At 37.9% G+C, this 12,537-nt stretch overlaps 1 protein-coding gene across 4 annotated transcripts in view; it reads left to right on the top strand.

Moving 5' to 3' along the window:
* PPA1 (inorganic pyrophosphatase 1) overlaps positions 1-5,422 on the top strand; it is a 33,655-nt gene extending 28,233 nt beyond the window's left edge. For 2 of the 4 annotated variants that reach the window (XM_088792048.1, XM_074339539.2), the window contains exons 7-9: positions 1-128; positions 397-482; positions 3,397-4,478. In XM_088792048.1, the coding sequence (XP_088648174.1) occupies positions 1-128; positions 397-482; positions 3,397-3,574 (392 nt within the window). In that variant the 3' untranslated portion in view covers positions 3,575-4,478. The other 2 variants (XM_074339538.2, XM_019712457.3) reach the window with 2 other exon arrangements.
* Positions 5,423-12,537: the final 7,115 nt, after the last annotated feature.

The raw sequence follows: 12,537 nt of genomic DNA, 5'->3' as shown, positions 1-12,537 counted from the left end.
ATATTAACGATGTCAAGCGGCTGAAACCTGGCTATCTAGAAGCTACTGTGGACTGGTTTAGAAGGTACAAGGTTCCTGATGGAAAACCAGAGAACCAGTTTGCTTTCAATGCTGAATTTAAAAATAAGGTAACGTGTCATTCAGAACTGTAGCTTTAGGTTTGTTCCTATTGAGACTTACAATTTAACTTGTGATTACCATTTAAAAACTATGTGATTATTAAAAAAAATGTCTGAAGACATGACAGTTTTCATGTTGACTCATTCATTTAAATGTTTTCTTCTGTTTTTGACACAAGGAAATGATTCAAAAGAGACAAAAGTATCAAGCTTTTGGGCAATGTTGATACTAAGAATACTTTTCTATCATTGTAATTCATATATCTTCAAATTACAGGATTTTGCAATTGACATTATTAAAAGCACTCATGACCATTGGAGAGCATTAGTGACGAAGAAAACTGATGGAAAAGGAATCAGTTGGTAAGCGTTGACTGTTCTCTGCATGTTTAACACACAAAGCTGACCAGCTTGCTCCACAGAGTTTAATAACCACAACACTCTACCGTTAACTTTCACTTAGAAAAAAGAGAACCTGCTTTGTCAGTGAGTGCTCAAGAGAGTGGGAAGGTAGATATAGAAACAACGGGACAGTACTAAGATAGTCTCTGAACAAGTACAAACTAAAACTACACGAGGGACAGTGAGCGCGCGTTGGGAGGGTAATTGGGAAAGGCGGCTTAGCATCCGGGTGCTCAGAATGCAATGGGAAAAATACAGTTGAGTGCAAGGGTTGGTGTTCTCTGATGTCACCACATAAGGTGCATCAGCCTAAACCAGTATCTACAGTACACACAAAGTTTCCTGCCACTAATAATAAAAGCTGATTTAATTGAGCAGTGAATGTTTGCCAAGCATGTAACAGATACAGGGAGAATGAACTTACCCAAAGTCATCCCACAAGAAGTGGTCCAGAGTTAGGACTCATATCCAGGTTCAGGACAATATACTTCCTCTTAGGTAATTAAAGATTTGTAAGAGAATGTCCACTATCAGCACTTAACTAATGATGTTCTGGAAATACTAGTCAAGGAAGTAAAGAGGAGAAATGATGTGTCTTGATGCAGGAATATTGGAAAGGGGGAGTAAATTGGGGCAGATAATATGATTGTATATTCAGGAAACCTTAGAAAAAAATAAAGAATTCGGCAAGGTAACCATTTACAAAATGAGTATATGTGTGTAGCTGATCCTTGAACAACAAGGGTTTGAACTGCATGGGTCCACTTACATGCAGATATTTTTCAATAAATAAATATCGTGCTGTAAATGTATTTTCTCTTCCTAATGATTTTCTTAATGTCATTTTTTTCTCCAGCTTTATTGTAAGAATACAACGTATAATACGTGTCACATACAAAATATGTGTTAATCAACTTGATGTTATCAGTGGGACTTCTGGTTAACAGTAGTTTATTATTAAGTTTTTGAGGAGTCAAAAGTTGTATGTAGATTTTTAACTGTGTGGGAGGTCTGCGCCCCTAAGTCCCACATTATTCAAGGGTCAACTGTATAAGTGAGATCATATGGTATTTATCTTTTTCTGTCTGATTTACTTAATATGATACCCTCAAGGTCTATCCATGTTGTCATAAATGGCAAGATTTATTTTTTTATGGCTGAAGGATATTCCGTTGTATATATACCACATTATCGTCATCCATTTGTTGATGGACGTTTAGGTTGTTTCATGTCTTGGCTACTATAAATAATGCTGCAATGAACATGGGGTGCATATATATTTCTGAATTAGTGTTTTCATTTTTATTGGGTAAATATCCAGAAGTGGAATTCTGGATCATATGGTAGGTAGTTCTATTTTCAGTTTTTTGAGGAATCTCCATACTGCTTTCCATAGTGGTTGTGTGCATTTCCCACCAACAGGGCACAAAGGTTCCCTTTTCTCCACATCCTCACCAACACTTGTTATCTCTTGTCTTTTTAATGACAGTCATTCTAACAGTGTGAAATAATAATCTCAGTGTGGTTTTGATTTGCATTTCCCTGATGTCTAGTGATCTTGAGCACCTTTCCATGTACTTGTTGGCCATCTGCATGTCTTTGGAAAAATGTCTGTTCAGGCCCTCTGCCTGTTTTTTCATCAGATTGTTTGTGGTTGTTTTTCATTGGTTTTGCTATTCAGTGTATGAGTTCTTTATGTTTTGCATATTAACCCCTTATCAGATTATGATTTGTAAATATTTTCTCTCATTCAATAGGTTGCCTTTTCATTTGCTGATGGCTTCCTTTGCTGTGCAGATGTCTTTTTGTCTGATGTAGTCCCACTTCTTTTTGTTTTTGTTGTCTTTGCTTTTGGTGTTAAATCCAAAAATTTATCACCAAGACTAATGTCAAGGAGCTTACTGCCTGTGCTTTCTGCTAGGAGTTTTATGGTTTCAGGTCTGACATTCAAGTCTTCAATCCATTTTGAGTTAATTTATATGTGTGGTATAAGATAATGGTCCGGTTTCATTCTTTTGCATGTGGCTGTCCATTTTTCCCAACACCGTTTATTAAAGAGATTGTCCTTTCTTCATCTTTCTTCATTGTACATTCTTGGCTTCTTTGACATAAATTAATTGACCATATACTCGTATGCATGGGTTTGTTTCTAGGCTCTTTATTCAGTTCCATTGATCTATGTCTGTTTTTATTCAATTACCATACTGTTCTGATTACTGTAACTTTGTAATATAGTTTGAAATCAGAAAGTGTGTGATACCTCCAGCTTTGTTCTTCTTTCTTAAGTTTGCTTTAGATATTTGGGGGCCTTTTGTGATTCCATACAAATTTTAGAATGATTTGTTTTATTTTTGTGAAAAATGTCATTGGAATTTTGGGAGGTATTGCATTGATCTATAGATTGCTTTGGGTAGTATGGACATTTTAACAATATTAATTATTTCAATTTCATGAGCATGGAATATATTTCCATTTATTTTAGTGGATATTGTATTATTTTATAATGAATATTTATATATGATATATGTATTATTTAGAAAATATTGTAATTTCTTCAATTTTTTTTCATTAATGTTTTAACAATTTTCACTCTACAGATCTTTTACATCCTTAAATGTATTCTGAAGTATTTTATTCTTTTTGATGCAGTTGTAAATGGGATTATTTTCTTAATTTCTCTTTCTGATAGTTTGTTATTAGTGTGTAGAAATGCAACAGATTTTTGTATATTGATTTTGTATCCTGCAATTTGAGTAAACTTGAGATTCAGGTAAACCAAACTTGAATGTCATCTGGCCTACCATATTAAACTTGTTTTTTAACTCTTAAGAGAGACGTTTTTGTGACTTATGATTACTTTTGTTTTATTTAATAGCATGAATACCACAGTGTCTGAGAGCCCCTTCAAGTGTGACCCTGATGCGGCCAAAGCCATTGTGAATGCTGTATGTAACAGTTTCCTTGAAAAAGAACATACCTGGTGGCTAAATGGGAGGGGAGGTATTTCTTTCAACAAATATTTGAGTACCTCCAGTATGCCTATTACTATATGAGGTCTTGAAATTACAAACCATGGACACATGTAAGTAGACATTTAAGAGTAAAATCTGAAGAGGGTCCTGGTAAACTCTAAACTGGACAGATAACAAAATAGCAGGATTTGTAACAGTCAAAATGATTCCAGAATGTACTGACTAACTCAAGTGCCTGTGTACCTATCATAAGCCAGTTTTCACAAAAGAACCAATGGGAACTTACTTGACTTTGTTATAGCAAGGCCTTGAGAAAGTTACCAAATTTCAGGTACCATTGCAGGGGTGGTTCATAATCCTAGAAAAGACTTTCATGTGAGGTAGTAAACCATTTGTTAAGAAATAATTTTGTTTTTGTACTATTTTTAAGAATCTGATTTGGATTAACCAAAACACTGAATTAGATCCTCTTAATTCTCATTTACAATATTAAATAAGGAAAACAAAAGAAAACGAGGTGTGACTTTTTACTGCTTTGTAATTGGGGTAGTACAAGGAAATATAACAACTTAACGATGAAGCCAATACATTTAGATTTATCTTTATATATGAATCCTGACAAAGTTGAATAAGAAAAATTGAAAGGGAAACGCTATTGGTTAACAATCATAGCTTTTCAATGAGAACACTGCCTACATTAAATGGTAATGTGTACATATAAAATCATTGTATATGCATAACTTAGTTTTTTCTTTATTTCAAAAAGCATTTTATTATTTATTCTCCTCTGTGTCAATAAAAGCCAAGAGGCTTAAATTTGTTAGCATTTCTTAGCCGTAAAGCAAACCTTGTTTCTATAAATTATAAATTATTTTTAGAACCTAAGAATTGGAACACTTGTCTTCAGATTCATTTTAATTTTTGTGCCAGTATACTTTTTTAGCTTTTTTTCCCTGGGATTAGACTAATACATTTTACCATTTTATTTTAGTTACCACCACCATGTGAATCTGCTTGCACAGTACCAACAGATGGTAAGATCAATATTCTAGTAAAATTACATTAAACAATGTATGTGTGGGGAAATTATATCTGTATCTATAGAGAAATCTTACATACCATATCCATACATTTTTGAGTTCCACAGTATATGTGGGAAGAAAGTTGGCTGTATATACCACCTTTAATGTCACCCCCCCACACCCCCCATCACAGCAGTTTCCAAACCATGACCCACTGTTCTCTAAGTTCCAGTGCCTTGTGGACACTGAAGCCGGCTTGGGCGCTGGGTCCCCGTCTGGCCACAGGCTGCTTCACCTAGAAACAGTTTTTTCCCCCTTTAGATTTAGAATTCTCTGTAAGGTTCTTGTGAGAATCGCATGTCTATATGATTACGGAAGCCCAAAAGAAAACAATGATAAATTACCTGTTTTTGCTGCAGTGAAATTTGCATGTATGAAAGTTTGTTTTAAGGTAATACATGGTAGGATACATTAAAGCAAGTATGTTATTTGTTATATGTTGGGTGTATTTTGATTATTAACAAGTATTCTAATTTGTTTTTCTTTTTTCTAAATATAGTAGATAAGTGGTTCCATCACCAGAAAAACTAAGGGAATTTCTCTGGAGTACAAGCTGATATTGCTGCATCCTATTCATCTGGACGTAGTAGATGCAAAAGTAGTAGCTTTTAAATTTATAGAACTTATCTAACAGAGCAAATTCTGCTGTGACCAATCTAATATATTCAGTGTGTTATCCATCTGAAAGCGTTTTTTCGTATTTCAACTAAGATAACTTTCAGTACATGCTTAAATATCAAAGCAGTTGTTGTAATTTGGAAGTCACTTGTGAATAAATATGCAAGATAAGTACATATTAGATGTATATGTTTACCAGGTGTTAGGAAATAAAATTATTTTGCTGAAACTTGGCTTATGATATTTTTATTTTAACCTGAAGCCAGACATTACCGAGCAGGCATGGGTGCTATTTGGTATTTGTTTTCCTTCAATGATCTTACAATTCAATTTTATAATTATTACACTAAAACTTGATTTATTTTTAGTAATATGAGAATGAAATCCCTTATTTTACAGTAGTCTTGATACTATGCTCTTAATTCCTAGCATCCCAAAAGATTTTTAATTTATATCATATTAGCAGAAAGCACACCCCTGCTTACCTTTTGAAATTATATAGCTACTTTTCTTTACTTCTCTAAGCACCTAATCGGACCCTTACATCATTTACATTATATTCTGAGTTATCAGCCAGAATAACTTTGTGATTAACTTGGGCTTTGGGCCTATCCACACCTGAATTTTTAATCCTAGCCCATCTGCTTATTAGCTCTGTAATTGTCAGTTACCAACCACCCAACTTCAGTTCCCTCATTTGTAAAAGAGATGTTACTCATGTAATGTGTTAAGCATGCAGATTATTTTCAGTTGAAATTTTTATTGAGATCATTGTTGATTCACATGCAGTTAGTTGTAAGAAATAATACAGAGAGATTCTCTCTATACCTTGCCCAGTTTCCCCAAAGGTAAGATTTTGTAAAACTATAGTATGATATCACACCCAGGACACTGGCTTTTATACAATCCATCAATCTTACTCAGATTTCCCAGTTTTACTTGTAGTCATTGGAATGGTACGCGTATAGTGTTCTATACAAGTTAGTCACCTATGTATGTTCCTACATCCTGTGAGATACGGATTTCTTCTGTTTTTCTCTAAAAGTTCTACAGTTTTACATTTTACATTTAAGTCTATGATCCATTTTGAGCTGATTTTGGTATAAGGTGTGAGGTTTAGGTCAAGTTTTTTTTTCCTATAGATGTCCAATTGCTCCAGTACCATTTGTTGAAAGGTTATTCTTCCTCCATTGAATTAGTTTTGTGCTTTTGTTAAATACCAGTTGAGCATACATGTGTGGGTCTATTTCTGGGTCCTCTGTTCCAGAGATCTGTGTGTCTGTCCCTCCGACAGTACCATACTCCCTTGATTACTGTAGCGATATGGTAAGCCTTCCTACCTAACAGAGTACTTCCTCTCACTTTATTATAATTGTTTAACTAGTCAAGGGCCTATGCCTTTTCATTTAAATTTAAAATAAAATTTCCTATGTCTGTTATCTATGACTATAAAAAATTTTACTGAGATTTTGATAGGCATTGCATTAAACCTACAGATCAATTTTAGCCACGTGTTTAGTTTCCTAATGTTTCCTGTTAGTGATTTCTACTTTGATTCCATTATGATCAGAAAACACACTGTGATTTCAATACATTCTGTGTTGTTAAGGTTGTTTTGTGGCCCAAAATGTGTTCTAAGGGAGTGTTCCATAGACGCTTAGAGAAAAAGGGGGCATTTTGGTGGTGTTGGGTGGTGTATTCTATTTATGTTAGCTAAGTCCTGTTGATTGGTAGTACTATATCCTGTTGATATTCTATATGTTTTGTCAATTGCTGAAAGGAAGGTATTGAAGTCCTCAATTATAACTGTGGATTCGTCTATTTCACTTTTTAGCTTCATCAGTTTTTTTGTTTTTTTCCCCCCATGTATTTTGGGGTTCTGTTGTTTGGTGTATACATTTAGGATTTTTGTGTCTTCCTGGTGGATTGATCCTTATATCATTATGTAATGTTTGTCTCATAATTTTCTTTGCTCTGTAGTCTACTTTATCAGAGGTTAATGTAGCCACTTTTTAAAATTGCTTGCATGGTATACTTTTTCTGTTCTTTTACTTTCAACCTACATATGTTGTTGAATTTGAAATGAATTTCTTATAAGTAGTATATAGTTGTTGTATTTTTTATCTACTCTTTCAGTGTCTTTTAATTGACATGTTTAGACTATTTACTTTAATTATTGCTATGTTAGCACTTTATCCTGTTTGGGGTTTGCTCAGCTTCTTGGGTCTGTAAGTTTGTGTCTTTCATCAAATTTGGGAATTTTCCAGCCATTTTTCTTCAAATGCTCTTTCAGCCCTAGCCCCATTGTCCTCTCTTCAGAGACTCTGATGATATGAATGTTGGGTCTTTTGTTATTATCCCATAGGTCTGTAGGCTCTGTTTTTTGTTTGTTTGTTGTTTTTCTCCAGTCTGTTTTCTGTCTTTTTCAGACTGGGTAAGTTCTATTCTGTAATTGTTCTGTCCTCATTCACTCAGTCTATCCTCGGTCATCTCCATTCTAATACTGAAACTACCCAGCAAGTTTTTGTTATTTCTGTTGTATTTTTCAGTTCTGTGACTTCCATCTGGTTCTTTTTTTATAACTTTTATTTCTTTGCTGAGATTTTCTATTTTTTAACTTATTTCAAGGGAATTTCTAATTCACTGCCTAACTGCAGTTTTAAGGTTGCTTTAAAATCCTTGTCAAGATTTATCTCATTGTTGGCATCCATTGATTGTCTTTTCTCATTGTGCTTTTTCTTGGCTCTTGGTATGATGGGTGATTGTTAATAATGTCCTAGACATTTTATCTGTTTATGTTAGGAGACTCCAGGTCCTATTTAAATCTTTTATCTTAGTAGGCATCCCCCTATTTGGGGTTAGCACTTGGGTCTTGGCCTACTTTTGGGACTGTGGTTTTAATGGCAGTTTAATTTTCAGCAGCTTTGCAGGGTGATTTTGGTCTGCTTGGTTTATCTGGTGCTGCTGGGGCTTCTGTTGATGCCTACAGGTGCTGCCTGAGAAGGCTGGGTATCTATCTCTTGGTCCTCCCAACCCACCCTACTACCCTAGTGTCTCTGGGTAGGGAAGGAGAGTCATAGGGATAAAGAGGCTTCCTGAATCAGTCCACCTGCTATAGCTGGATTTCTCCCTCAGGCGCTCAGCCCACCCACCCACTTAGATAACTCTTGGGGTCTCAGGCCTTGTGGGGAAAGAGACAGCCTCCCCTGGTGGCTTATTTCTGGCTCTGCCCCCAAGGATCCCCCTTGTCGGGTGATGGCATGCTCACTAGGGGGACCCCCATTCTCTACAGGGAAGGAATGAGCCTATCTGGGCTGTCTTCTGTTGCTGGGTCTGGGGTCTGAAAAGACTCCCCTCCTTGTGTTAGGTGGATAGGATGCACGTGCCCTGCCGCTGTGCTTTACTCTGGTCCTGAGGTCCCAAACCAGCTCACTTTCTTTCCACCTCTCAGAGTTCTCCTTGGGTTGTCTTTTTTGCCTTTCCCAAGGTTTATAGCTGTGCTTAGCAGGGAGGAGCAGGGGGAAAGGGTCTATGCCGTCTTGATTGGACCAGAATCAGAAATGTCAACATTTAGGTTTTAGTAATATTTCTCTTATTCCTTTTGTAAGTCCTATTTTTAAGTGCTCCCTCAGTCGTTGTAATATGTGACTTCTGAAGTGACTTGTTAGGATAAGAAATATGTTTTCTAATGAAAGATTATACAATGTGGCCCAATAGATAGGAGTCACCCCCTCATATTTATGGAAAGGGGCTAGAACACTAGCGGGAAGAAGTGTGAGCAATAGTCTATATAAGACGCTCTACAGAAAGCTGCTCCTCTTCTGTTAAAGCAAGGAAATACATAACACTCTTGTATTAGCTTGCTAGGGCTGCTTATAATGAAGTGTCACAAACTGCAAGGGTTAAATAACAGAAATGTATTGTCTCATGGTTCTGGAGGCCAGAGCCCGAGCTCGAGGTGTCCGCAGGCCCATGCTCACTCCGGAGGGGTTGGGGGCATCCGGAGCGCTCTCTCCTTCATCACCAATGCTGGATTAGTGTTATCTGCACAGCAAAGCCAAAAAGATATCCTAACTCCGAGGACAACAGCCATTCTACAAACGTTACATGAGATTTGACTTTATGCCAGGCACTGTTTTAGACAGTGGGATACAGTGTAGAGCCAAACAGATGTTCTGTGTAGGTCCGTTATGCTCAGCAATCCCCAAATCTCAATGGCTTAAGAAAACAAAAGTTTATTCCTCCCTCACACATAGTCGGCTATGACTCTAGACAGGTGCCCTCCATGGGATAGCTCAGCATGGTGTCTCCACACTAATACGGGCTTTCTCACGCTGATCACTGCCTCAGAGGAAAAGTGCTGGAGTCTTGCACTACTGACTAAATGCTTCTGCCGGGACTGCCCAGAAGCGACATACATCATAGTCCTCATTTCATTGGCTAATACAAGCCTCATGACCACGCCTAACCATGGAATGGAGTCTTACCATGTACACTTAGGGAGAATGCCATACACTTAGAAACATTATCCAATACACAGAAGAGTAATCTTTTTTTCTTTAATGAGAAAAGAGAGCCTAAGTTGCCCAACGTCCCTCAGATAGTAAGTGGTGGCAGGACTTAAATCCAGTCATCTGACTCTGAGCCCAGGGTTTTTCCCCACTATTTTATATTGTTTCTTGGTCTTCACCATCATCATTAATGGGTACTTAATAATCCATCAAACTGATTATTTACTTAGTCCTATCTCTTTTGCTAAACTTTGTTGTTTCTAATGTTTAGCTCTTTGTTATCTTTGGGCGTAACTTTTTTCTTTGGGAATTTTCTAAGGATAAATTTCCAGGTTTAGATTACAAGGTCATGGAATATAGACATTTTTGTTACTCTTGTTTTCTGCACGTTTTTTTCTCATTTTCAATGCAGTATGTGATTGTATTTTCTCCCCAGGGGCCTAGAAATACAGAACTGACTGCATTACCATTGTGAAATTACTTAACCTATTTTAGCATTAGTTTTCCCACCTGTAAAATAGTGATAACACCATCATCACAGGGTGGAAAGAATGTAGGTGAAGGACTCAGCCCAGTGCCAGAGTCATAGTAGGTGCTCTGTGAAGGCTAGTTGTTCATCATTGTAATCTCTACAATACTGAGTGTGATCAGGGCATTTTTTTCAGGAATCTGAAGAAAGCTGTGTAAAGCGTCCGAATGAGAACTCAGATTGGAAATTCAAAAGTCATTTTCACCATCAGTAAGCTCAGGCCTGCATGTGCTCAAGTTGTAACAGCAATTATGTCCTACCTAATCAGCATATTTATGTGCACTGCAAGGGCTTGAGTTATGTTTTTGCACAGACTGTCCTTCACATTTAGAAAAAGCTGTCTCTTACTGCTTTCTGGGAGTCAAGGCAGAGGGGAATTTACTTTTACACTGACAAGTGCTGTGCAAATTGCTTCATGGTGGACAAGTATTTATTGAGTTATAAACTTGAGTCAATTGTCACATCATTCATTGCTTTCTCTGTTGGTCCCTTAGTTATTACAAAATCTTTAAATTAACAAAATATTCACCAAGCGTAAGATTAAGCAATGAAAATCACAAGGCTACGTGACAATCTGAATTTAAAAAGAAGCCTGAGAGCCATTGGCAATCTCTTATCAAAATTTTAAGTTCATACTTACCCTTTAAGTCAGCAGTTCTGCTCTAAGAATTCATTCTGGTTGAATAAGAATAGTCAACCACGCACACAGTATATGGCAGCTTTGTTTAGTAGAGCAAAACCTGGAAAAATATCTAACTGTCCAATGGAGGAATGGCTACATATATTATCTGTACTACGTAGCAGTTAAAGAATGAAGTCACTGCATGGGCTGATATGGGAAAGAAGTTCAAATTATATAAAGGAGAAGAGAAAGTGGTAGTACTCCATAGCAGGCAACTATGGCCTGTGGGCCAAATCCAGCTTGCTGCCTGTTTGATAATAAACTTTAATTGGGACACAGCCACACCCATTCATTTATGAATTGCTGTGGCTGCCTTCAAGCTCTAATGGAGAGAGAGTTTAGTAGTTGGGACAGAGACCGTATGGTTCACAAAGCTGAAAATATTTACTATTTGACACTTTACTGAAAATGTTTGCCAATCCCCGCTCTACCCATGATTCTACTTGTGTTTTTCACAAAGGGAGGATTGGGGGGAAAGAGATGCATTAATGGATTTGCTGGTACGGGCATAGACAATTTCTGGAAACAAACAACAACGAACCACAGATAATGATTATCTCAAGGGGGTGGGAGTACAGAGTTAAACATGGAAGAAGTGGGGTCCCGGTAGTTTCCTTCCACTTTATATGCTTCTGTGTCCTGAACTGTTTTTCTAAAAGCCTGTCTAACTTATTTAAACATTTTTCAAGAAAATCAAGTGAAGGAGGAGAGCACCCATGGACAGTGCTTAACACAGCTAGTGGGAGGGCTCCCAGCTGCAGGGAGCCTCTCCCCGTGGTCCCTGAATCACTAGCACTGAATCACCTAAGAGATTTGTAAAAAATAAAGTACGTGTGTGTGTGTGTGTGTGTGTGTGTGTGACCTGAATTGGAACTGGGAGGGGCCAGGCCTGGAATCTAATTTTTAACCAGTTTCCCCCAGGTGATTCTAACAATGAGGTTTGAAACCACTGCCTCAGTCATAAATCTCAGAGATCAGCAGAAGGTTTCTTGGGGGTTGTAATGCAATCAGCATGAAATAATCCAGCAAACCGCAGCAGCAACACTAATAGTTCCCACTGGTGAGCACTTCCTAAATGTCAGGGTCTGTGCTACGGGCTTTATGTCCTTCATCTTGTTTAATTCTCCTGCAACGCTGAGCCATAGAGGCTCAGTGACTTGCTGGAGGTCTCTGAGTGCCGGGTCACCAGGCACTGTGTGAGGGACTGAGAATGCGTGAGAAAGAGACACCATCCTGGCCCCGCTGCCCTTCCTGCAGTGACAAGTTAGTCTCCTCTTCTCCTGGAGAGCCCCTTAATGCTGGTTGCGCTTTGACAGGTGTTCTCAAGAGAGAACCAGCTGGGGCACCTTCAGCACACAGCTTTCACACTTGCAAAATGAGAGGCTTGACCTGGATACCCTGGAAGGCCTCTTCCAGCTCTGAGGTCCATGCCTCCAGGGTACAGCACCCCTGTCCCTGCTGGCCCCACTGTGACCTGCCTGCCGCCCCGAGGCCATCCTCCTCTGGTGTCCTTCTGGCCTTCCCTGTGGAGTCACTGCCCCGCATTCCTGCCTCAAGTGCCATTTCCCTGGCATCACTGTCTCTCCTCCCAGCTCATTAACATACATCAGATAAACCCTGTC

Source organism: Rhinolophus sinicus, chromosome 15 (assembly GCF_057876585.1).
Source record: "Rhinolophus sinicus isolate RSI-liver-muscle chromosome 15, RSI-T2T, whole genome shotgun sequence".
Lineage (NCBI taxonomy): Eukaryota > Metazoa > Chordata > Mammalia > Chiroptera > Rhinolophidae > Rhinolophus > Rhinolophus sinicus.
Note: the sequence above shows the minus strand (reverse complement) of the source record. Positions and strands in the feature narration are given on the sequence as shown.